Source organism: Engystomops pustulosus, chromosome 1 (genome assembly GCF_040894005.1).
Source record: "Engystomops pustulosus chromosome 1, aEngPut4.maternal, whole genome shotgun sequence".
NCBI lineage: Eukaryota > Metazoa > Chordata > Amphibia > Anura > Leptodactylidae > Engystomops > Engystomops pustulosus.
Window position 1 is genome coordinate 186,523,243 of NC_092411.1, and position 27,837 is coordinate 186,551,079.

General features: G+C 41.2%; 1 protein-coding gene across 2 annotated transcripts in view; it reads left to right on the forward strand.

The window, feature by feature from the left end:
- Window positions 1–27,837, forward strand: part of RBPMS (RNA binding protein, mRNA processing factor) — a 123,631-nt gene that overhangs the window by 60,043 nt on the left and 35,751 nt on the right. For both annotated transcript variants that reach the window (XM_072115120.1, XM_072115130.1), the window contains exons 4-5: window positions 8,851–8,913; window positions 24,976–25,126. In XM_072115120.1, coding sequence (XP_071971221.1) covers window positions 8,851–8,913; window positions 24,976–25,126 — 214 coding nt within the window. The remainder of the gene's footprint in view (window positions 1–8,850; window positions 8,914–24,975; window positions 25,127–27,837) is intronic.

Here is a 27,837-nt window from a genome sequence, read left to right on the forward strand (position 1 = left end):
AACCCGCTCGGACAAGACGCTAGCGGCAGGGCAGGCAAGAACCTCCAAGGCGTACAGCGCCAGTTCGTGCCACATGTCCAGCTTTGAAACCCAGTAGTTGTAGGGAGCTGTGTGATCATTTAGGACGATGGTATGGTCAGCTACGTACTCCCTCACCATCTTTCTGTAAAGATCAGCCCTACTCTGCCGAGACTGGGGACAGGTGACAGTGTCTTGCTGGGGTGACATAAAGCTGGCAAAAGCCTTGTAAAGCGTACCCTTGCCAGTGCTGGACAAGCTGCCTGCTCGCCTACTCTCCCTCGCTACTTGTCCCGCAGAACTACGCACTCTGCCGCTAGCGCTGTCAGAAGGGAAATACTGTTTCAGCTTGTGCACCAGGGCCTGCTGGTATTCATGCATTCTCACACTCCTTTCCTCTCCAGGGATGAGAGTGGGAAGATTTTGCTTGTACCGTGGGTCCAGGAGAGTGAACACCCAGTAATCGGTGCTGGAATAAATTCTTTGAACGCGAGGGTCACGGGATAGGCAGCCTAGCATGAAATCTGCCATATGCGCCAGAGTACCAACGCGTAAGAATTCACTCCCCTCACTGGCCTGACTGTCCATTTCCTCCTCCTCCAACTCCTCCAACTCCTCTTCTTCTGCCCATACACGCTGAACAGTGAAGGACTCAACAATGGTCCCCTCTTGTGTCTCGCCAACATTCTCCTCCTCTTCCTCCTCATCCTCCTCCACCTCCACCTCCTCCGATATGCGCTGAGAAACAGACCTCAGGGTGCTTTGGCTATCAACAAGGGAATATTCTTCCCCCGTCTCTTGTGACGAGCGCAAAGCTTCCGACTTCATGCTGACCAGAGAGTTTTTCAACAGGCCAAGCAGCGGGATGGTGAGGCTGATGATGGCGGCATCGCCACTGACCATCTGTGTTGACTCCTCAAAGTTACTCAGCACCTGACAGATATCAGACATCCACGTCCACTCCTCATTGTAGACTTGAGGAAGCTGACTGACCTGACTACCAGTTCTGGTGGAAGTTGACATCTGGCAGTCTACAATCGCTCTGCGCTGCTGGTAAACTCTGGATAACATGGTCAGTGTTGAATTCCACCTCGTGGGCACGTCGCACAACAGTCGGTGAGCGGGCAGTTGGAGGCGGCGCTGCGCTGCCCTGAGAGTGGCAGCATCTGGGCTGGACTTCCTGAAATGCGCACAGATGCGGCGCACCTTCGTGAGCAAATCAGACAGATTGGGGTATGTCTTGAGGAAACGCTGCACTATCAGATTTAACACATGGGCCAGGCATGGCACATGTGTCAGTCTGCCGAGTTGCAGAGCCGCCACCAGGTTACGGCCGTTGTCACACACAACCATTCCCGGCTTGAGGTTCAGCGGTGCCAGCCACAGATCAGTCTGCGCCGTGATGCCCTGTAATAGCTCTTGGGCGGTGTGCCTTTTGTCGCCTAGGCTCAGCAGTTTGAGCACCGCCTGCTGTCGCTTAGCGACGGCACTGCTGCTGTGCCTAGAGCTACCGACTGATGGCGCCGTGCCCACGGATGGTAGTTCGGAGGAGGAGGTGGAGGAGGGGTGGGAGGAGGAGGAGGCATAGTAGGCCTGAAACACCTGGACCGAGGTAGGCCCCGCAATCCTCGGCGTCGGCAGTATATGAGCAGCCCCAGGGTCAGACTCGGTCCCAGCCTCCACCAAGTTAACCCAATGTGCCGTCAGCGATATATAGTGGCCCTGCCCGGCAGCACTCGTCCACGTGTCCGTGGTCAGGTGGACCTTGTCAGAAACGGCGTTGGTCAGGGCACGGATGATGTTGTCTGACACGTGCTGGTGCAGGGCTGGGACGGCACATCGGGAAAAGTAGTGGCGGCTGGGGACCGAATACCGAGGGGCGGCCGCCGCCATGAGGTTGCGAAAGGCCTCGGTCTCTACTAGCCTATAGGGCAGCATCTCCAGGCTAAGCAATCTGGAGATGTGCACATTAAGGGCTTGGGCGTGCGGGTGGGTTGCACTATATTTGCGTTTCCGCTCCAGCGTCTGGGGTATGGAGAGCTGAACGCTGGTGGATGCTGTGGAGGATCGTGGAGGCGACGATGGGGTTTTTGTGCCAGGGTCCTGGGCAGGGGGCTGACTAGCAGCTGACACAGGGGAAGGAGCAGTGGTGTGCACGGCCGGAGGTGAACGGGCTTGTTGCCACTGAGTGGGGTGCTTAGCATTCATATGCCTGCGCATACTGGTGGTAGTTAAGCTAGTAGTGGTGGAACCCCTGCTGAGCCTGGTTTGGCAAATGTTGCACACCACAGTCCGTCGGTCATCCGGTGTTTCCTTAAAGAACCTCCACACTTCTGAAGATCTAGCCCTCGCCGCAAGAGCCCTCACCACGGGAGCTTCACTAGTTGACAGTGGCGCTGATGCACCAGCTCTGGCCCTGCCTCTCCGTCTGGCCCCACCACTGCCTCTTCCAACCTGTTCAGGTCGAGGACTCTCCTCCGTCTCAGAAGCACTGTGTTCACCCGGCCTCTCAACCCAGCTTGGGTCTGTCACCTCATCATCCTCCGATCCCTCAGTCTGCTCCCCCCTCGGACTTCCTGCCCTGACAACAACTTCCCCACTGTCTGACAACCGTGTCTCCTCATCGTCGGACACCTCTTTACACACTTCCACTACGTCAAGAAGGTCATCATCACCCACAGACTGTGACTGGTGGAAAACCTGGGCATCGGAAAATTGCTCAGCAGCAACCGGACAAGTGGTTTGTGACTGTGGGAAGGGTCCAGAAAACAGTTCCTCAGAGTATGCCGGTTCAAATGCCAAATTTTCCTGGGAGGGGGCAGACTGGGGGGGAGGAGGCTGAGGTGCAGGAGCTGGAGGAGTGGGGATTTCGGTGACATGGGTGGACTGCGTGGAAGACTGACTGGTGGTGGACAAATTGCTCGAAGCATTGTCAGCAATCCACGACATCACCTGTTCGCACTGTTCTGGCCTCAACAGTGCTCTACCACGAGTCCCAGTAACTTCAGACATGAACCTAGGGAGTGTAGCTCTGCGGCGTTCCCCTGCTCCCTCATCAGCAGGTGGTGTCTCACCCCGCCCAGGACCACGGCCTCTGACCCCTGCAGTAGTTGGACGCCCACGTCCCCGCCCTCGTCCTCTACCCCTAGCCCTCGGGTTAAACATTTTTAAAATGAGAGTTATAACTTTTTTTTTTTTTTTACTTCTTTTTGTTTTTTTTGGTGTTTTTTTGTGTTTTTTTTTTTTTTGTGTTTTTTTTTTTTTTGAGTTTTTAAAACCAAACAATCCTATCCTATTGCTATGGCTATTTTCTAGCCAAGTATCAAAGGAAGCACACTACTATGCCAGATGAGATGACACTGAGTTATTGCCTAATAGAAATCCAACCCCTACTGAATTTTGCCACTTCGGCCTTTGCTATGGATATGTGCGCCACTAAGCGCAGAACACAGCGGTCGCAAGTCTCACTACAAATTGCTCAGAATTGGCAAGTACATGCACTGCAGAAACTACAGCCACCAGCAGATCAACCAGAAATCAAATATATAGAACGCTACTGTAGGCTTCAAGAAGCTGTTTGTATTCTCCTATGGCTATTTTCTAGCCAAGTATCAAAGGAAGCACACTACTATGCCAGATGAGATGACACTGAGTTATTGCCTAATAGAAATCCAACCCCTACTGAATTTTGCCACTTCGGCCTTTGCTATGGATATGTGCGCCACTAAGCGCAGAACACAGCGGTCGCAAGTCTCACTACAAATTGCTCAGAATTGGCAAGTACATGCACTGCAGAAACTACAGCCACCAGCAGATCAACCAGAAATCAAATATATAGAACGCTACTGTAGGCTTCAAGAAGCTGTTTGTATTCTCCTATGGCTATTTTCTAGCCAAGTATCAAAGGAAGCACACTACTATGCCAGATGAGATGACACTGAGTTATTGCCTAATAGAAATCCAACCCCTACTGAATTTTGCCACTTCGGCCTTTGCTATGGATATGTGCGCCACTAAGCGCAGAACACAGCGGTCGCAAGTCTCACTACAAATTGCTCAGAATTGGCAAGTACATGCACTGCAGAAACTACAGCCACCAGCAGATCAACCAGAAATCAAATATATAGAACGCTACTGTAGGCTTCAAGAAGCTGTTTGTATTCTCCTATGGCTATTTTCTAGCCAAGTATCAAAGGAAGCACACTACTATGCCAGATGAGATGACACTGAGTTATTGCCTAATAGAAATCCAACCCCTACTGAATTTTGCCACTTCGGCCTTTGCTATGGATATGTGCGCCACTAAGCGCAGAACACAGCGGTCGCAAGTCTCACTACAAATTGCTCAGAATTGGCAAGTACATGCACTGCAGAAACTACAGCCACCAGCAGATCAACCAGAAATCAAATATATAGAACGCTACTGTAGGCTTCAAGAAGCTGTTTGTATTCTCCTATGGCTATTTTCTAGCCAAGTATCAAAGGAAGCACACTACTATGCCAGATGAGATGACACTGAGTTATTGCCTAATAGAAATCCAACCCCTACTGAATTTTGCCACTTCGGCCTTTGCTATGGATATGTGCGCCACTAAGCGCAGAACACAGCGGTCGCAAGTCTCACTACAAATTGCTCAGAATTGGCAAGTACATGCACTGCAGAAACTACAGCCACCAGCAGATCAACCAGAAATCAAATATATAGAACGCTACTGTAGGCTTCAAGAAGCTGTTTGTATTCTCCTATGGCTATTTTCTAGCCAAGTATCAAAGGAAGCACACTACTATGCCAGATGAGATGACACTGAGTTATTGCCTAATAGAAATCCAACCCCTACTGAATTTTGCCACTTCGGCCTTTGCTATGGATATGTGCGCCACTAAGCGCAGAACACAGCGGTCGCAAGTCTCACTACAAATTGCTCAGAATTGGCAAGTACATGCACTGCAGAAACTACAGCCACCAGCAGATCAACCAGAAATCAAATATATAGAACGCTACTGTAGGCTTCAAGAAGCTGTTTGTATTCTCCTATGGCTATTTTCTAGCCAAGTATCAAAGGAAGCACACTACTATGCCAGATGAGATGACACTGAGTTATTGCCTAATAGAAATCCAACCCCTACTGAATTTTGCCACTTCGGCCTTTGCTATGGATATGTGCGCCACTAAGCGCAGAACACAGCGGTCGCAAGTCTCACTACAAATTGCTCAGAATTGGCAAGTACATGCACTGCAGAAACTACAGCCACCAGCAGATCAACCAGAAATCAAATATATAGAACGCTACTGTAGGCTTCAAGAAGCTGTTTGTATTCTCCTATGGCTATTTTCTAGCCAAGTATCAAAGGAAGCACACTACTATGCCAGATGAGATGACACTGAGTTATTGCCTAATAGAAATCCAACCCCTACTGAATTTTGCCACTTCGGCCTTTGCTATGGATATGTGCGCCACTAAGCGCAGAACACAGCGGTCGCAAGTCTCACTACAAATTGCTCAGAATTGGCAAGTACATGCACTGCAGAAACTACAGCCACCAGCAGATCAACCAGAAATCAAATATATAGAACGCTACTGTAGGCTTCAAGAAGCTGTTTGTATTCTCCTATGGCTATTTTCTAGCCAAGTATCAAAGGAAGCACACTACTATGCCAGATGAGATGACACTGAGTTATTGCCTAATAGAAATCCAACCCCTACTGAATTTTGCCACTTCGGCCTTTGCTATGGATATGTGCGCCACTAAGCGCAGAACACAGCGGTCGCAAGTCTCACTACAAATTGCTCAGAATTGGCAAGTACATGCACTGCAGAAACTACAGCCACCAGCAGATCAACCAGAAATCAAATATATAGAACGCTACTGTAGGCTTCAAGAAGCTGTTTGTATTCTCCTATGGCTATTTTCTAGCCAAGTATCAAAGGAAGCACACTACTATGCCAGATGAGATGACACTGAGTTATTGCCTAATAGAAATCCAACCCCTACTGAATTTTGCCACTTCGGCCTTTGCTATGGATATGTGCGCCACTAAGCGCAGAACACAGCGGTCGCAAGTCTCACTACAAATTGCTCAGAATTGGCAAGTACATGCACTGCAGAAACTACAGCCACCAGCAGATCAACCAGAAATCAAATATATAGAACGCTACTGTAGGCTTCAAGAAGCTGTTTGTATTCTCCTATGGCTATTTTCTAGCCAAGTATCAAAGGAAGCACACTACTATGCCAGATGAGATGACACTGAGTTATTGCCTAATAGAAATCCAACCCCTACTGAATTTTGCCACTTCGGCCTTTGCTATGGATATGTGCGCCACTAAGCGCAGAACACAGCGGTCGCAAGTCTCACTACAAATTGCTCAGAATTGGCAAGTACATGCACTGCAGAAACTACAGCCACCAGCAGATCAACCAGAAATCAAATATATAGAACGCTACTGTAGGCTTCAAGAAGCTGTTTGTATTCTCCTATGGCTATTTTCTAGCCAAGTATCAAAGGAAGCACACTACTATGCCAGATGAGATGACACTGAGTTATTGCCTAATAGAAATCCAACCCCTACTGAATTTTGCCACTTCGGCCTTTGCTATGGATATGTGCGCCACTAAGCGCAGAACACAGCGGTCGCAAGTCTCACTACAAATTGCTCAGAATTGGCAAGTACATGCACTGCAGAAACTACAGCCACCAGCAGATCAACCAGAAATCAAATATATAGAACGCTACTGTAGGCTTCAAGAAGCTGTTTGTATTCTCCTATGGCTATTTTCTAGCCAAGTATCAAAGGAAGCACACTACTATGCCAGATGAGATGACACTGAGTTATTGCCTAATAGAAATCCAACCCCTACTGAATTTTGCCACTTCGGCCTTTGCTATGGATATGTGCGCCACTAAGCGCAGAACACAGCGGTCGCAAGTCTCACTACAAATTGCTCAGAATTGGCAAGTACATGCACTGCAGAAACTACAGCCACCAGCAGATCAACCAGAAATCAAATATATAGAACGCTACTGTAGGCTTCAAGAAGCTGTTTGTATTCTCCTATGGCTATTTTCTAGCCAAGTATCAAAGGAAGCACACTACTATGCCAGATGAGATGACACTGAGTTATTGCCTAATAGAAATCCAACCCCTACTGAATTTTCCCACTTCGGTCTTTGCTATGGATATGTGTGCCACTAAGAGCTAAACACAACGGTAGCAAGTCCCCCTGCTAATTCCTCACAAAATGGTAAAAGATGCAAATTAAAATAAAAAAAGTAGAACGTTATTGTAGCCCTAAGAAGGGCTGTTGGGTTCTTTGAGAATCACTCCTGCCTAACAGTAAGCTAATAGAACACCCTAACGCTTTCCCTGAGCAGCAGCAGCTCTCTCCCTAGCGGCATCCAGAGACAGAATGATCCGAGCAGCGCGGCCAGCGGCTAGTCTATCCCAGGGTCACCTGATCTGGCCAGCCAACCACTGCTATCGACGTGTAAGGGTACCACGTCATGCTGGGTGGAGTGCAGAGTCTCCTGGCTTGTGATTGGCTCTGTTTCTGGCCGCCAAAAAGCAAAACGGCGGGAGCTGCGATTTTCTCGAGCGGGCGAAGTATTCGTCCGAGTAACGAGCAGTTTCGAGTACCCTAATGCTCGACCGAGCATCAAGCTCGGACGAGCATGTTCGCTCATCTCTAGAGAGGAACTATTTTTGGAAGAAAGCAACCTTGTTTTTCTAACCTCCTAACAACCCCTTTAAAGTTTTTGGGCTAAAAGTATTAAAGCCATATCCTAAGTATAGATGAATAATATTTGATTGGTGGGGGTCCTACACCCAGCAGCACTCATCACAAACAATTCTGTTACCCGAGTAGTAGCTTAACAAAGTAACTGAAGCTTATCTCCCATTTAACTGAATAGTACTTGATCTGAAGTTTCCTGGTCTGACCAATACACAGATAATTGAGCTGTTGGCCTCCTATTCCATTCTCTGTTTCAGCTAATCTGTGGGGTAAAGGGGGTTGGACCGCCAGTCTTAAATTGAGCACCTATTCTATGGATACATTATATTTTTTATGGTTTTTATCACAAAAAAAGGCATAGTTGGTGTTGCATTTATTAATATTTAAATGGTCAGTTTGGCATAGAATTTCAAAATATCTTTATACCATGTCATCACTTCACATCATACCGTACAGGAATATAATTAATAACTTTTGAAGCTACAATGATTTTATAGCTTCAACAATGTTATGTGCTACTGACTACTGGAAAAGAAAAAGAAATCATAGACCCTATATTTATATTCCAGCCACATATGTTACAAGGTATTAATATTGAATATATCCTAGTCCCTAGGTAGCTTTTGTACCTTTAGTCAGCTAACTCATATCCATAATTCATATCAGATATCTGAAAAAAACACTACATACTGATGGATTTGCTAATAATGTTCTTGGCCTGCACACACTGTTCATATGATACTCCATTTCACTGCACAATTATGGATCCTGATAAAATGTATTCTTAGGCTGATCAAAAAAGCATATGACAATCGCTTCTTTCTTTAAAACTATGCTACTTTTGTCAATGTATTATGTCTAATTTAGAACCTTAAGAACTGTACTTAAGAACTACTAGCCTAGGGATAAAAGTGGCATATTTTATTTAGAAAAAAAATGCAGACTATTGATTTTAATCTTCTACAGTTCATTTAAATTAAGTGTGACTTCTTACTTCAACAAGCTTAGTGTATAAGTAGCAATAAAGTGTGGAGCTTAATGTATAGTCTATATAGGATATACTAAAACACTCTTTAATGTTCACTTTTTTATCTGCAGCCTGTTGGTTTTGTAAGTTTTGATAGCAGATCAGAAGCAGAAGCTGCCAAGAATGCATTAAATGTGAGTAGTACTCATTCCCCCTGCTATCGCTCATTCTATGTTAATCTTTCAAATTTTAAATGAAATTGCTGAATATTTGCTAACATTCTTTCCTTAGAATACAGTGGGTACAGAAAGTATTTACCCCTTTACACCTTTCCCCCTTTACCCCTTTACATTTTTCACTGTGTTTCATTGCAACCAATTGGTAAGATCAAAACAGTTTTCATTATTATACACTCTGCACACCATCTTGACAGAAAAAAACAGATATGTAGACTAGCTAATTTATTAAATAAGAAAAATTTAAATATCACATAATGATAAGTATTCAGACCCTTTGCTGTGACACTCATATTTAACTCACATGCTGTCCATTTCCTTCTTATCCTCCTTGACATGGTTCTACTTCTTTATTGGAATCCAGCTGTGTTTAACTAAACTGATTGTACTTGATGAGGAAATGCACACATCTGTCTATATAAGAACTCACAACTCACAGTGCATGTCAGAGAACATAAGAATCATGGGATTTAAGGAACTGCCAAAGCAGCTCAGAGACAGAATTGTGACAAGGCACAGAATTTGCTAAGGTTACAAAAGAATTTTTGCAGCACTCAAGGTTCCTGCGAGCACAGTGGCTTCCATAATCCTTAAATGGAAAAAGTTTGGGACAACTACAACTCTTCCTCGACCTGGCTGACCAGCCAAACTAAGCAATCATGAAAGAAGAGTCTTGGTAAGAGAGGTATAGAAGAACCCCAAGATCACTGTGACTGAGCTCCATAGATGCTTAGGGAGATGGGAGAAAGTTCCACAAAGTTAACTATCACTGCAGCCCTCCAACAGTTGGAGCTTTATGGCAGAGTTTGCCGATAGATACCTCTTAAAATGTCTTTATTTAGATTTTTTTAATAATACAAAGTTAGGATACACAAAGGAATCTTATTCAATATGAATAGAAATGCAAAGTGAAGAAAAAAAATACAACATTAATTAGTTCACCCATAACAAATCAGTATGCATTTTCCAGAAACCTACAATACATAAACATTTCATATATCACACACCGTATATACTCGAGTATAAGCCGACCCGAGTATAAGCCGAGACCCCTAATTTTACCACAAAAAATGGGAAAACCTATTGACTCGAGTATAAGCCGAGGGTGTAGTATACAGCCAGCTAGCCCCCTGTAGTATACAGCCTGTCCCAAGTAGTATACAATCAGCCTGCCCCCAAAAAGTATACAGCCTGCCCCCAAAAAGTATACATCCTGCCCCCAAAAAGTATACAGCCTGCCCCCAAAATGTATACAGCCTGCCCCCAAAAAGTATACAGCCTGCCCCAAAAAGTATACAGCCTGCCCTCAGTATGCCTAGCGAATAGTAAAAAAATAAACTTAATACTCACCCTCCGACGATACTCACCTTTGATGCTAAGTGGCGGCTCCCGGTCCTCGGCGGCAGCTCCTGGTCCTGGCCGGCGGCTCCCGGTCCTCGGCGGCAGCTCCCGATCCTCTACGGCGGCTTCTCTCTTCGATCTTCACGTGCCGGCAGTCGCGTCCATGCGACTTGCCGGCGGGCGCACAGTGCGATGCGGCGGTGTCGCCGCTGATGACGTCATGTTGTGCGCCCGCCGGCAAGTCGCATAGACGCGACTGCCGGCACGTGAAGATCGAAGAGAGAAGCCGCCGTAGAGGATCGGGAGCTGCCGCCGAGGACCAGAAGCCGCCGCCGAGGACCGGTGTTTTTTTTTTTTAATTAACTCGTGTATAAGCCGAGATTATGTTTTTCAGCACATTTTTTGTGCTGAAAAACTCGGCTTATACACGAGTATATACGGTAATTTGTTAAGAAAATGCAAATATATATCACATTTCTACTAGCAAGCATCTCTACCATATACATAGGGCATTTTTCCTGTCAATGACAGGACACTATGCTTTATCCTATTAAAGGGGTTGTCCGAGAGTTCTGAAAAAAACTAAAGGTGGCCGGGAGGGGGCTGCTTAAAAAAATAAAGTCCTACATACCTTCCGGTGCCCTCCGGTATCCAGCCCAGAGGGGGACGGGAAGGACAGCAATCCAAATCCTGCACGTTAGTTCTCCGGTATCCAGCGCCACTGCCGCTCCGGGCACCATGTAAACAAACATGGCCGCTGGAGCAGCGCTGGATTCAGCTTCGGGCCGGTCACGCCTACCCGTCCCTATTCACAGCATTGTGTATGCTGGCAGGATGGTTGTCGGGTCCGGCCGGAAGCTGGGTCCAGCTTCAGGAGCGACAGCAGTGCTGGATACCGGAGGGCGCCGGTAGGTAAGTAGGACTTTATTTTTTTAAGCAGCCCCCTCCCGGCCACCTTTAGTTTTTTTCAGAACTCGGACAACTCCTTTAATAACTATAAATATACCACATGGTATATGACTTACTTAGAAGACTTACCATAGGTATATATATATAAATGAACACCATTACCATATGCTTAAACCATTTTTTCCGTTCCTCCCTCCCCCCCACACTCCCATGTCAGTTAGCAAGAGAAAGAAAAAATAAAATAAATTTAATTTAAGACATAAGAAGCCTGCATACACTTTGCAAAAATAGAAATGCATGAAGGAATCTTAAACTTTTTGGGGTTAATGTTAAGAAGTATGTGTGGAGAAAACCAGGCACTGTCCCAACAGTGACACATGGCGGTGGCAGCATCATGGTATGGGTTTTTTTCAGCTGCGGTGAAAGGTTGGAATTGAAGGAAAGATGAATGCGGCCATGTACAGAGATATCCTGGATGAAAACCTCTTCCAGAGTGCTCTGGACCTCAGACTGGACTGAAGGTTCACCTTGCAACAAGACAAGGACCCTAAGCACACAGCTAAAATAACAAAGCAGAGGCTTCAGAACAACTCTGTGACTATTATTGGCTGGCCCAGCCAGAGCCCTGTATTAAACCTAATTGAGCATTTCTGGAGAGACTTAAAAATGGCCTCCACCAACGTTCACCGTCCAACCTGAGGGAACTGGAGAGCATCTTCAAGGAAGAATGCAGAGGATCCCCAAATCCTGGCATGAAAAACTTGTTACATCATTCCCAAGAATACTCATGGCTGTACTAGCTCAAAAGGTGCTTCTATTCAATACTAAGCAAAGGGTCTAAATACTTATGACCCTGTGATATTTCTTTTTTTCCGTCAAGATGGGGTGCAGTATGTTCATTAATGAGCAAAAAAAAGAACTTTTTATCATACCAATTGGCTGCAATGAAACAAAGAGTAAAACATTTAAAGGAAACCTACCACTTCTGACGGTAGGTATGAGATACAAACACCGGGCACCAGCTCAGGGTGAGCTGGTGCCGGTGCTTAGTCTCGTTAGTGTTAAAACCGCGGTATCGCGGTTTTAACACTTTTGAAACTTTCTAGCAGAAACTGCTTCGGCGCTTCGTGCACACGATCGTGCGCGCGCCTACATTGGAAACGCCGCAGGCGTTGCGCGCGCACGATCGCGCGCAGCGCCGAAGCAGTTTCTGCTAGAAAGTTTCAAAAGTGTTAAAACCGCGATACCGCGGTTTTAACACTAACGAGACTAAGCACCGGCACCAGCTCACCCTGAGCTGGTGCCCGGTGTTTGTATCTCATACCTACCGTCAGAAGTGGTAGGTTTCCTTTAAAGGTGTCTGAATACTTTCCATACCTACTGTATATGAGGAACATTTTGTAAATAACTTGCATAGGCATTGAACCAATAGTAGTTTGCATCAAATGTAAGGCCACTAAAACACTACTTAAAGGTTATTGAGGGACACAGACAATGGAGTGAAATCTGAAGTATCGGAAGAAAACATAAATTTTCTGAACATCTGCAGTATAGTATTTCATTACACATAGCAACTTGTTTTCAACATGAAGAAGTAATCTTTTAAGGAATTCTCATTTACTGGTCCTTCCCAGTATTAAAAAAAATGCAATGCAGAGCAGAGGGTGACTCATCAGTCCAAGGGAGGGGGTGGAGGGACTTGGCAGCAGACATGAGGTGAGAGAAACTGCATTGTATGAGTAACACACACCCTTGGGGCACCCTGTCCTTCAGACAGTGTGTCAGGTATGCTTATACATTTCATTTACTGGGGATAGGAACTATTAAATTTTGTTTGCTAAAAACAGTGTGGTTGAAGCTAGTATAGTGCTATAGGAAATTGTTATTAGGCTTATTAGCGAATCCGGTGACAGGTTCCCTTTAAAGAGTAGGGGAAAAAAAGAAAACGGCAAACAATGATTAATACTGGCACACTGCTCAAAAAAAGAAAACCCTCATTGGTGATCAGATTGGGAAATCCCAGGTTAACATCAGCAGAAGCTACAAAACAAGGTTGAGATCACAATAAGCCTTACTATAGGAATATTTTGTAGATCAACAAAATCTTTTCCGAAGAACCAAATAAAATTGGGACCTGAGTACCCAGAAAGGCCAAACAGAGAACTATAAATTACATAAGACCTGGAAGAAAGGGAAAAGGGGTAGCACAGTAGATGGGAATAACTAACAAGTTAGCTGAGTTTGGGAGGTGAAAGTAAATTTTGAGGGCCAGGCCGACTAACAAACCTCAGGTAAGGTAGACCCTTACACACCTTACAGTAGGACTCTGGCTGACTTCCAGTGATGGGGTATGAACAACTTTTTAAATTAGAAAGAAAAAGAAACAGATGAAGTTTATGTTCTCTGTTGCCCTTTTTACAAAAACTGGCTAGGACACTTTTTCAATGACAAAATAAAAAAATAACCAAATGTTGGCTACCAAAACCTTTCCTAATAATTCCTCTTGCATGGCAGTTTTCTGTCAGTGTACTATAGCACTGAACATTATTAAAAACTCATGTCATTTTGTGCCAAATATTGAAACCTGGAGGCTATGGTTCATATTAGTTATCTTGAGGTACTACTGCTTTCCTTGGAACTTTTCTTGCTATTTATTGCAAAAATGTCCAATGTTTATACTAAGGATATAGTTACAATGAAAACAGGTGTATTAAATGGGAGTCTAGCACAGTAGTGAAAGCATACATTCATGGTTGCTGAATGACTCCAAAGGTTGCCTACCACCACCTAATGATTTCATGCTAGGATAGAGTTTAAAGTGAACTTATCACCAGGAATATCACTTTTAGCTGGTGACATGTTCCAAAAGCCCATGTTTGATTTTAGCAATGCCTTTGTCGGCATACTGAAAAAATTTCAGTCCTTTATAAAACTTTATGGGGGGCAGTAGATGCAGCCTGTGTCTTTGTCTCCTCTGATTCACACTCATTCAGCTCCCACCCCCTCCACACTTCCTGTCATGTGCATTGAACACACAGCTGTGGGGTTAGTGTGGAGTAGAGGAAGAATGCATAAGGAGACACAGGCACACACAGGCTGCAGCTGCCCCTCCCCCAAGAACTCACCATTAATACTGTTGGCAGGGAGCCAGACAATGTGAAATAAAGTTTTACAAAGTACTGAAATTATTCAGAATGCTGGAAAAGTTTTTTTTTTTTAAATCAGCATAGCATAGGCTATTTGAAACAGTCACCAGTTACAATTACTAATTTGGCATGCTCTGTGTAGCGCTGTGTAATCTGTGTATGCTTTATAAATAAAGGAATTATTATTATTATAATTATTATTAAATGACATTCCTGATGACTGGATATTAATCTTATATATTCAAATGTTCTGGGTTTGTGAAAAACTGTTATAGGCTCCATCTGGTAACCCATTATTACTATTTTATAGAAACACTGTACTTATTTGTTTATCATTGGACCCCTCCATTGTAGCCATGTACAGAGCATGAGAGACTCATTTTTCCACAGAGGCTGTATTCTAAGCTGACTTCATTTTGGCTGTAAGATCTCCCTACTTTTATGCTAGCTTTTATAAATCCCCAGATTCTACAAAACAGCACTATAGTAGCTATAGACCATACTATCTCTACCTGGAAGGCCAAAGACACTTCAGCATTCTCACATAAGAACATTGCACAAGGAGCTCAATCTAGTTCCTTTTCATTTGTACTTGAAGAAGGGCTTTACGCCTGAAATGTGTATACTTCTTGGAAAATAAACTTTTTACCTCTATTTGTGGATTATTTTACTAGCAGCGCTGTGCCAGCTATTTTTAATTTTTTTTAACCTCACTTTATACTGCAAGGAGTATAATTTGAGAATATTTTCTTAAACAATCTCAGAGATAATGAAAATATTGTCAGGGAGGCTGCGCTGCCACCTGCTACACTATAACTTTATGACAGGAGTATATCTATAACTGGGATACTAGCTATAGTCCCAGAAATGTATCCATGTGTGTAATGGTTTCGTGAGCATCTAAAATAATGGATACAATAAATTATATCTCAGAGACCCCCAGAAAATGGGCGTTTTCCATGACCCTCTTTACTTTGTATACTGTTGTTCAGTCCAGAGAATAGATCAGTACCATTTAGCTCTTCTGGTGCCCCTCCTTTTACTCTATGGTGCTTGAAGCAGAAGCCTCTTTCCATTGTATAAAGGCCAAAATGAGAAACTGCAACTTATCTACTATTTAATTAAAGAGGAGTAGAGCTGCACTACTCCTGCAGAGCCATCATTCAATGAGCCTAGAGTATTAGTCGGATGCCAAGACGGGATTGACAGAAGGTGCAGTACCTAGATGTTGAACCCACATTTATGACATACTGCTGGTGGGCCTGGAGACCCATTTAAAGACTAGAAGTACATATGCTGAGGGTGGTATAAAAGGGCAAACAAGTTATGAATTTTGTTGCCACAATGTGGCACTTTTATGGAACAAACAGATAATTAATTCCACTTATTGATTACAACTTCTGAAGTAAATTGAGCATGAATAAGCTATAGAACTGAAAAACAATGGACCTCATTTGTAATATTTTTGAAAGAAAGTGTCACCCATACAGCAGTAGTGCAGTAGATTCCAGTTCTCTACTCTGCCCTGGAGTAATACAAGAAGTTGGGCACTTCACACTAAAAAGAGCTAACAGGGCATAACATAGGCAGATATGTCACTCACTAATGTCCTGCCTGCCTCGTCTTGCTCTATCTGTTGATATATGTTGGCACACATTCCAAATTGATCTCCCGTTGCTACAATTAAACATACTGCATGGATTAGTTTCCTAACCAATTATAAATGATTGTTACTCGAAAAAGCCTGAGAGCAAACTTCCACTTCCATAGAAGATTCCAAGAATAGACAACCTTATTGTCTCTTCCTCTAACTTGCTGAGTGATGGATAATCTGAAGTATGCTACCAATTTCAACTATTGCACATGCTCTTGTGCCTTACACACGTTCAAAGATGCTTTGTGTAGGAAGACTAGCTGTGTGGCCTAGCATCACTGCTTATATGTTTTTAAAAATGTGTTTGTATAAGTTGGAACCCTCCCATAGCCATTGTTGAACACACCTCTTTGTATGTCAGCCGGTCATCAACCATCATTACTATAGGTGACATGTCATTTTGGTTGATGTCAATTTGCTGTATTAAGCATGACATTGAATGACGGAAACCTATTTAAGATAAGCAGCTTGTTTAGAGGGAAGACGCCTTTCATCCAATAATAACAGAAAATCATCAATCACAACTAAAATAAACCTGGCAGCCTTGGCTCACTGACTGTTACAATTCCCACAAGTTAAGTACTAAATCTTCACTTCTACAGCAAATATAGCATATTTGAAATGAATATGTATTAACCATTGTGCTGAAATGATCCCAATAATCCACATAAATAATATGTAGGATTTAAATGTAACTAAATATGTCTACAGGGTTCTCTTTCACTTCTTTGTTGCTTAATCAGCATACGCTATTAGGTATGCAAGGTAGACAATTTTAGATTAGATTTTTCAAATGCTTGTTTTTTGTTATTTATACTATTTTTTATGTATTCAGAGGCATTAAAATCGAGGCAAGAAAACTAGTAGTTGTTAGGCAACTGAACATGCAAAAACTACCATAGTAACATAAGAGAAATAAAAAATGTGTTGCATAACTCTCTAATGTAACCAACTTTAAACATAAAATAATAAACAATTAATCTTTGACTGCTATCGACTTATGGTTCTGACTTTTGGTGCAAGCATTGCTATGACAATCTGCAGCCACATTGAGGGAAATAATATTAAATTGGTCATAGCAAAATAGTTACAGAATAGCATTCATCTTTTTATTGCATAGTTTACAGTATGATAACCACCAATTGATGGTCTTTACATTCTGTGGATATGGTGTATCTACACAGTTACAGTTAGTGTGGTTTAAAAAAGACAAATGTCCATCAAATTCAATCAAGGAAGGCAAGCCAAGGGAATGAATGGAGAAGAGAAATAAGTGAACTCAATTTTAAATTATAATATATCCATCAATGTTAGGGGCCCAGGGCTGAGCACTCTCCATATACAGTGGGTGTCAGCTGTGTAAAATAGCTGACACCTGCCAACCGTGGCACCCATCTTTAAATGGTGATTAGCACTCTGCCCCCTCATCTTCCTGTGACATCATTGTAGTGTGCTAATTGGTTGCCATGACAGCTGGAAGCTTATTAAAAGCTTCCCTAACTGTCATTCAGCACTCTGTTACTAACCACACACCCTCTAGCAGTGGTGACAAACCTATGGCATGGGTTCCAGATACTTAGGCTTTCACCCCAGCACAGAGTTCGCCAGATAGGACTCAAGGCCTCATTAAGCAGTCCCAGGCAGCCCAGGACATGCAGCACTCAATGCAGTTTTAAAGTGCCACATATTGGGTCATCGGAGACTGCAAGAGGAGTGAGGAGTGGACAGAGCTGGATTAACATTGGTTCTGCTGCTCTAAGCTTCAGTCTTCTACCTGTTCAAGAAGAGAGAAGTTACAATGAAATTATGAATTTCTCCTGCTTTCTACTGTATTGGTGTCCTCAGGATGCCAATACGATTGAAAGCTTTGACAGCTTAAATTGCTGTGTTGGCACTTTGTGAAAAATAAGTGAGGTTTGGTTGTAGTTTGGGCAATCAGTCTCTAAAAGGTTTGCCATTGCTGTCATATATGGTTCAAGTACCCTAGGGATCCTATAATGATATTAAAAAAAATTATTTAAAAAAAAGTGAATACACAACCCTTAATCTATATATTTCATTGCGTTTTGAAACCCTGCACATACATTGGGTGAAACTCTTCACCAAACGCACATTCATTAAAAGAACAACATGTGTTTTGCCTTTTACCATTAATTATAATCATTAATATTATAAAACAAATGCTGCTTCTTACAAAGCCCTTATCCATTTGGTGACTAGTTTTCCTGATGCATTTATAATGCATTTCGAAAACACAAAGTGAATGCATCAACACAGCCTCAATAATATATTCTGTCTTTTAATTATTTTAGGCCACACCTTACTAAATAATATACAGAACCATCCTAATTTATACATATACAACCCACTCTAATTTACTACTTTGTATTCAACTGCCCTGTAATTTTTTTAATAGTTATCAATATATAGCCCACCCACCCCAATTAAATTATATCTAAAACCCATAGTTAATTAAAATCCGTCCCCTATATACAGTACTTATCCCCCCACAAGTTTAAATATGTACAGACCCCTATTTACAGAATCCCCCTGTTTAATTATATACAGTATTTCAAATACAGTCCCCGCCCCCCATAGTCCTTTTCCCCCATGTGTAATTATAAACAGTATGTAACTAGTGGCACTTCTCAGTTTTAACCCACTGTCTCATGTGCTCAAACATACCCTTAACACCAAAGGTTTGAAACACATTTAGCAGATATGGTCTCAAACAACTATACAATTGTATACCAATAGTTTCCAGTCATGTGATAAATGGATCCACTGCGATACAGTGTTCCCAAAACACAGCAGTCGGCTTCAACCATATGGCTACTAATACAATCACAAACTATTTTTCCTTTTAAGTTGTATATGAATTTTTAGCTGTCTGAAATTCATTGGAATCCATTAGAACACAACATAGTGATGGATTAAGGTTCATTGACTTGTATGTAACATATCTATTAGAATATAACACAGTGGTTAAATAAGGTGTATTATTTATTGATTCAGTTTATTTGTAAAAAAAAAAAAAAAGTTTTTTTTTTTTTAAAGAAAAATCTATTGTATGTCTGGTATGGTATGGATTTGATAAGATTTTTTTAATAAATAGTATACTGCAACTATTTTTTTCTGTACATAAATCTGTAACCCATTCTCTATAGTGCCCACACTGTTTATATTTATACAGGCAGTCCCCGGGTTACGTACAAGATAGGTTCTGTAGGTTTGTTCTTAAGTTGAATTTGTATGTAAGTCGGAATTGTATATTTTATCATTGCAGCTCCAGACAAATTTTATTTTTTGCCCAAGTGACAATTGGAGTTAAAAATTTTTTGATGTAATTGGACCAAGGATTATCAATAAAGCTTCATTACAGACACCTTACAGCTGATAATTGCAGTCTGGGACTATAGTAAAGCATCCAGAGAGCTTCACCAGAGGTCACAGTGGGCAGAGGGGTCCGTCTGTAACTATGAGCCGTCTGTAAGTCGGGTGTCCTTAAGTAGGGGACCGCCTGTAATTATAAAAAGCCATCTATGTTCAGATTTACCCCAGATTAAAGCCACCCATAAACAGTCCCGCCCAGTTTTATTAAAATCCTGCTCCTCATATATAGCCTCCAACCAGTTTAATTACATACAGTACTCTATATAAAGCCCTCTCCCATTTACTTATCCAGCCTCTATATACACCTCCCCCCTATTGTACAGCCTCCAATCTTGATAAAGGCTCTACATGAGCTGAAAAGTCGCACATGGAATAAAGATACCCCATCATTTTTGATCACTATTCTGGAGTGCTGCCTGCTTTTTGAATTATATATTGAAGACGCTATTTGCCAAAGTGTCAAGGACTTTGCACCCAACATTGTTGCTGTGCTGCTCTGGACTTTCCCATACGTACAGCCTCCAAAGCTAGTTCTGTACAGCCGCTTCAGTTATATTTTATGTAGCCTCCCCCAACTATATTATATACCGCCCCCAAGTTTATTCTGTGCAGCCCCTCCTATAGTGATACACAGCCTCACCATCAAGTTATAATACATATAGCGTCCTCCAACCATTTTTTCTATATTATGTGACTAGAAATAAAAATAATAAGCAGTAGCTTATACCTCCAGTAGAGATCCCACGGCATGCTTCCATCCCCATCCTTTGGTCCCGGTGTTTCTGTCCTTTGTGCAGGGATGCAGGTGTACAGAGCAGCACAGACATAAGGATCTGTACTGCACTGCTCTGCCTATCAATCGCATCAGGGTCCCAAAGAAACAGATGTAATTGATTTTCCTGGTGGGCGATTCGGGTGGGTATGATCATTATAGTGTGCTGTTCTGCCACCCTACAGTTTTCACTACCCTTTTCTCTGTAGAATAGTTATTTTATTCAACTCTCAGGTAATAGCTGTCATCAGAGCCTTTCTTTCTCTAAGTTAAGCTGTCTTCATGCCTGTTTTACTTTGTGATACAAATTGACTGTGCAGAGCAAGCATTTAACTGGCCTATAAGGAAAAAGATAAGATTTAAACCACAGGACAAACATCAAGGATTTCTTTGTGATGTGCACTTTATGTCTTGCCAGATCAAGGCAGTTCCTGAGATATAAACTAGGAATAGACTGCCAGTTTACTCTAAATCTTATCATGGTAACATTTTGGATGGAGTCACAATGCCCAGAAAGTAATCACATCAATTTTAACTTTCTGCTGAACGCTATATAGCCTTCTGCTGTAGACGTATTTTGAAATACTATTCTGTTACAGTGCCAGAGGATAGAACAGACTGAAGTAGGATACAGCCCTCCAAATATGGTGCTGTGCTGTTTAAAGATGATAGAAAGAATGTTACTCTTGCCTTGGAGCCTGATAGCTATGGTGAACTTTGCCAAACAAGTGAGATCATTTGACTTGAGCTTTTAAAGATGTTAGCGCAATAATGCTCTAATTCTCCACAACAGCCCCCTTCACGGACTGCTCTGAGGCTGCCATCTGTCTGTGCGTTGTTCTGATATCCCCAGGTTTATGGATCATATTCCCTTCTGCTTTTTATTACTTCAGTGCACAACCAGTGGTCCAAGTAGTTTATCCAGGTAGTCATCCAATGTCTCCTGTCCCTAAATACATACATATATTAAACGTTCAAGTTAAGTTATTTGGACCTTCCTAAGGAAAATGAGTACAATATGCCGTTCCTTTAACGTTACACAATAGTACTGCTTTATAAAACTGGAAGTAGGCATAGGCATTTTAATCAATAACAGAAAACTAGCCTTATTGCCTACAGCAACCCATCAGCAACCTTTTATACATTTCTTATAAATAGCGACCTGATTGATAGCTATGGGCTGGAATGGCATGAATCTACAGGTTATGCAGTCAGACTTCATCTCCTTGGGTTTTGAAATGCAGAAACAATAGGCCTGTGTATGGTTTAAAAGGAAAAGGAATAAAACAAAACATAATACTCTTCAGTATTGTCTTGCTTCTTGTAATTGTACGAAAAAAGACTGATTTGTCAATGTATGAGTTTGTTAGGCAGGATACCTATGGTAGTGTTCTTCAGCCATGAATAACTCTGTTGTCAAAAGCATGCCAGAGGGGTATTTTTTGTCTCATATGTTAATCTTTAGCATTGTGTAATACATTTTTGGATTTCAACTATAACAGAGAGTAAAACTTTTCAAACATCCTTGAGCTGAGATAGAGGTGTCATGGTGTATGAGGGGCATTCATCTTCTAACTTTTTAAAATGGGACCCGATGTATTTGTGCACAGTCCTGTATGACCCTATGCACATACCATAGTTCGTGAATGAAAAAAAAAAGAAAGCTGGTATAACATATACATTTTTGGCTTATCTTCTTGGAGTGTGATCTTGTAAATATCTGGAAGAGCCTGCAAGTCTGGTTGAATTAAATTATAGCAGTCTCCTTCAAACATTGTATTAAAAAAGTACAATGGTTTAGTCAAAGGAAACATGTTAGCTCATAGTTGGCACCAAGGGCATGTACTTCTATCTAGTCCTAGCATTCTGCACTTTCAACCTAATATAGTTTTCTCCAAGTACCTTTGTTCCCATCTACAACATAACAACATCATACATTTCTTTTAAAACTAGTGGGGAAATTTACAATGCCTTCTCTGCCTTGCTACCCTTTTACTAATTTGCTACCCCACACACCTTTGGACGTAAAAAGAAAAGAAAATCCTTACAGGACACCTAGAAAACAATGAGAGTCCAGCTCATGTCGCCCAAACAGGATATTTGACAGCTTATTCTGTATGCATAGTTATAAGAGCTATCCACCAACATTTTGGAACAAGGCTAGCAGGACTCACTGTTTCTCCAATGAGAAATGTTAGCACAGGTTGATTACATTGTGAGCCACATTGGGGACAGGGACTGATTTGGCAGCACTGCCTAATCTTTGTGCGCTATATAAATAAAGGAATTATTATTATAATGATGGTTTGGGGAGCCCAATCATCTGCTGGTGTAAGTTCACTGTATTTTATGAAGGTCAAAGTCAGCACATCAGGGAATTTTAGAGCACTTCATGCTTCCCTCTGCCGATAAGCTTTTTGGAGAGTATCACTGTGCTTGATTGGCCAGCAAACTCACCTGACCTTAACTCCATAAAGAACTTATGGGGTATTGTCAGAAGGAAGATGAAATACCCCAAACCCAACAGTGCAGATACGCCTGAGGCTGCTATTAAAACAACAACTTCCATAACACCTCTGCAGTGCCAGCAGCTGATCGCCTCCATGCTGCACTACATTGATGCAGTTATTCATGGAGACACCAAGTATTGAGTGCATTTACTATACATACTTTTCATTTGGCTAACATTTCTGTGTTCAAAAGTTTTATACATGTGATCTTAATATTCAAATTTTCTGAGATAATGACTTTTGGGTTTTTCACTCTCACAACTCCGCTTCTCTCCCTCCATCTTATCCTGCTCTCGGGACAGCAGAAATTACCTAACAAGTTTACTCTGAAAAAGCTGTAGCGATTATGTGATAAACTGAGATTGCATTGTGAGCTAATATGGGAACAATTTGCTTTTTGACAGTACTTATATAGTATTTCTGTAATGGGAATTTGTCTTTAAATCTTCCCTTATAAGGGCTTTAATGGTAATGCCTGAGGCTTTTATAGCCATTGCACAATTTCCTTGTTACTGGTTTCATTAAGTTGTTCCCACACATCCTGCAGGACTCGGGAAACTACTTATTTCAATGGTTGTTAATTGTCAGATGTTAAAAGACCATAAGAAAACAGTGTTGCTTATATGTTGCAACCAATGTACATGAGTCTGTACATCAGTCATACACAAATATATGAATAACTAACCCAATACATATATTATCAGTATCAGCAAATTGTCTACCAAAAATCCAAAATAGTTTAGCAGTACTTAATGCGTTAAAACCGGTTTCCATGAAGCGGATTTTATTAGTGAAATAAGAATAAGGTTTTTTTGCTTTCTTATGAAGAAAAAAATATTTCTGTGGCATAATAACTTTGACAATTTCCTTATGTCATTAGAGCATAACATTTGAAACATGTTTGTAATATACACCTATTGCCAATTTTGCCTCATTTTCAATATATTGACTTGTTAGTTTCCCAAATACCTTGTCAGTTTCATATTACAGTTGTCTATGGCTACATCCTGCTTAGCAGCCCTGTAAGTAGGACGGGCTCACACTTATTTAGCCAGAACTATGAATCCTTGGGACTTCTGAAAAGCATATGCAGCAGTATGTTTTCATACACTGTATTCCCGGCTATTGAGGCATACATATTTTCAGTAATAAAGCTATTAGGAAACTAGGCAAAATTGGTAATGACATTTTCAAAATGCTATACTCTTAATGACAGAGGTCCATTGATAGTGACACAATCCCTTTAAAGAGCCATGAGCTGCTTTTCCATACAAACAATTTAAATAAGGGTATTTAAACATATTTTTTTAGAAACAGGGAATAGCAAGTAACAATAGGTCTCCTTAGATAAACTTGGAATCGGGTTCTACTCTGCTATGACCCTACAAAGCAGCAGGTCTTTGTAATGCAAATAGAAGGTGGATAATGCACACATTAATGTCACAGTACAAGGATAATATAAATAAATATATGAGAAACAGAGTGGTATCAAAGGACAGGAGAAATGTCACAATACAGGGATAGTAATCACAGTGGTATCAGTTCAATATAAACAGTCATTTCACTGTAAATTAATAAGAAACACAATGTTGTTAGGGCTCAATGATAGTAACATATACAAGGGTGTAACTTGGCATAGGGAGCTGTCTCAACCGGGCCCAAGAGGATTATGGGGCCCATAAGGTGGTGTTAAATCCCATATGAGAAGTCTAGTAGTATAAACCAGACATTAAAGTCAGGGGCTTGGAACCGACTATGCACTGGGGCCCATCAGTTTGAAGTTACCCCACTGGTAACATATTAATGTCACAGTGCAGCAATAATAACAGAAACAGTGACCTTATAGTACACAGCCATGTAGAAATGTATTCAAAACATTCTGTGAACAATTTACACATTTATGTTGATCTTCAGACTTTCAGTGCTGTGACAACATTTTTACATTTACTTTTCTGTCCTTACCACCAATAAGATGAAAAACTGCACTAGAATTATTATGATGTTCAAATGTGTTTTTATCTTCATAAAATCCATTGAGGCATTTAATTGTGCCACCAAAAAAACCCAACTTTCTCAAACCTTTTACAAAATATGGGTACTTTTTGGAAGCTTTTAAGGCCAATATATACATCCTCAACAGACTGCTACAGGCTGATATCTTTCTGGATGTTGTGAATCACAGTTTATCACAACTCCTTCTATATGCCGTTTATAAATTTATAAGCCTTTTACTACATAGATTTTCTGAATTATTTTTAGTCTAATGAATAAATGTTTCTCATTTAATGGTTTCAGGGAATACGCTTTGATCCAGAAATTCCTCAGACGTTACGGTTGGAGTTTGCAAAAGCAAACACAAAAATGGCCAAAAGCAAACTTGTCGGAACCCCAAATCCCAGCACACCTCAACTGAACAATGTACCTCAGTTTATCTCCAGGGATCAATGTAAGTATTGGGTTTCTCTATTCTATTTATTGCTGATATGAAGTCTATTTTTAAACCACACACAACTTACTCATATCTCATTCCATGGAGTTGCATAATGAAATGAAAGAAATTCCAGTGCTTCTTCTTTGATAAAAAATACTTTGCATTCAAAAACCATTAAAAATAGCTTGGGTACATCAGACGGGAAGGTTAAGACAAGAAGTAACGCCTTCTGCAGGTAGCCTTGCTTCTGACATGAAACTTCCTGGCTGATGTACCCCTGCTATTTTAATGGTTTTTAAATGAAAAGTATTTTTTTTATCAAAAGGAGGCACTGGAATTAATTCATTTTCATGTTGCCTTTTTGACATGTTCTTTCAACTAATCACTCCGTGTGGGCCCACTACAGCTGTTAATAAACAAGAAAATCCAAGGTAAGTAAACACCATTTTTTATATGCTCATACATTTCATTACCTCTACTCATATTAAAGTGAATAACTGTGACAATATCAAAACCAATACCACAGAGCGTATTCTGTGTGGTCTCATAGTAACTCTAGCACTGACTTTTTCTTCTGATCTTGAGAATAATCAAAGAACATATTTTTTCAGAATTCTTCCAATAACATGTTGTATAATTGTTTTAAAGAGCTTTTCCTTTGAAAACTTATAAAAATGGTTCAGAATGAGTTAAGAAATAATAAAAAATAGCAATGCCCACAGATCCCTTGTCATTCCCATGCTGATGCGGCCTAGGTCCACCTCTGGTTTCTACTTTCTTGTCCCTTTTGATACACAAGATATTTCCTCTCATCCAATCACTGTCCTCATTATTGAGCTTTCCTATTTCTGTGTGTTGAGAGTGACAAAAACTTAGAGACCAATCAGAAACCCAAGAAGCTTGAAACCACAAATAAACATGTACTTTATTCAAAGATAGTCTTTGTTATCATTTTAAATATCCAAGTAATAAATCATCATACTGTATTTTACTTCACATCACACATGCTGCTCTTTAGAAATTAAAAGTGGGGCATTTACTCAGCTAAGTGCTCCAGAATCTTGACCCAATTTGAACCAAAAACTGTCTACATGCTGTACATCACATTTATTATGTGATACTTTTTCTGCTTCGCGAGTGGGGAAAATAATGACCTCAAATGTGTGGTCGTGCACCAAAAAAAGTACAATAGCATGAGCCACTTTGCTGAATTTGATGGTGCTATTTCTTTTAGAAAACAGTCATGTTTTTCTAATCCTGTAAAACCCCTTTAAGCCATGTATCATGTGGATTCTGACAGACTGATGAATCTTTTTGGCCCTATAGTATTTTAAAGTTTTAAATAATAGAATGTTATTTTAATAAAGTATTTTAATTTTTTACTGAAATTAAAGCAGTTGTACCATCAATTGCTTGTCTTATTAATATGTCATAACTCATTTTTCACAAGCAGATGCATATTAGGGTATAATATGACTCTTGGTGTAATGTTACTTATATTTACTGTAGCCTAATACTGACTATGTATGGGTCAGTCCCTGGAGAGCAGTGGAGCACATTCTTGGCCTTAACTCCATTAGTATGATCAGTCTTAATGTATTCACTCTAAAACCTCTACAAGAAAACAGTGGTAGATGATCTGCTTTTATTGGTAACCTAAACCTTCATCTAGAGTATAAGAACTTTGCTCATAATTTCAATTCTAGTGAAAGAATGATCTATGTTCATGCAAGGTATTGTGTTTCTCATGATACTGTAGGACTGGCAGAGATTGTGAATGCTGGCCTCACAATACTGCCTTTTTTCAAATGATTTATTGTATTACATCCCCTTGATGCATGATAAGTGGCAGTATAATTATTAATTCTGGTTATTTCTGTGACGCCTTTGGGATGTGACATCTGGGTAATACAAGTATGCCACCAGTTGGAACCAACCTCATGAGTTTTTCCATCTATTGTGAAAAGACCATAGTGACAGCACTCAGAGCAGCTGCTTTATGGAAACCAGCTGAAACCTCCCCTACCTGCCGCAGCCCAGTAGCTGTATTATGTTGTGACTAATAGCAGTTTTACTCACAAAAATTCTCTGTTACTCTGTTGTTACTCTCAGGTAAATTGTTATTGGGCTCATTAGGTCACAGATGGAATAAAAATTATCTTCATCATAAAGATAATAAGATATCAGAATTGTCTGAGGTAAAACGTTTCTAGTTGCTCATGGAAACCAATCAGAGCTCAGCTTTATCTTTATAAACAGCTGTGGGAAAATAATACCTGAGCTCTGATTGGTTATCATGGGCAACAAGAACAATTCTGCTCTCAGGCCCTTTTGATAAATTCCCCCCAATGGATGTAAGACACACTTTGAACCTGACCATGAATTATCAGCTTTGTATAGGCTAAATAGATAACAAAATCAGATAAATAGATGAATTTAACATGATGAAATCCCTTTCAAGTGAATACTCTCCATTGCAATGAATGGCATATAATACCGATGTATTACCTCCAGTAACAAACAGATAAAAAAGGGATTAATAAAATGTTACTTTTAAATCAATTGAAGCCACCTGGACCACCTACCCTGTTTCCCTGAAAATAAGACACCCCCAAAAATAAGACGTAGCACAATTTTTTTCAAGCTTATAAAACTAAGGCCTCCCCTGAAAATAAGACCTAGCGGCAGCCATTGCTGCAGCTCCCTCCACGCCATACATTAGTATA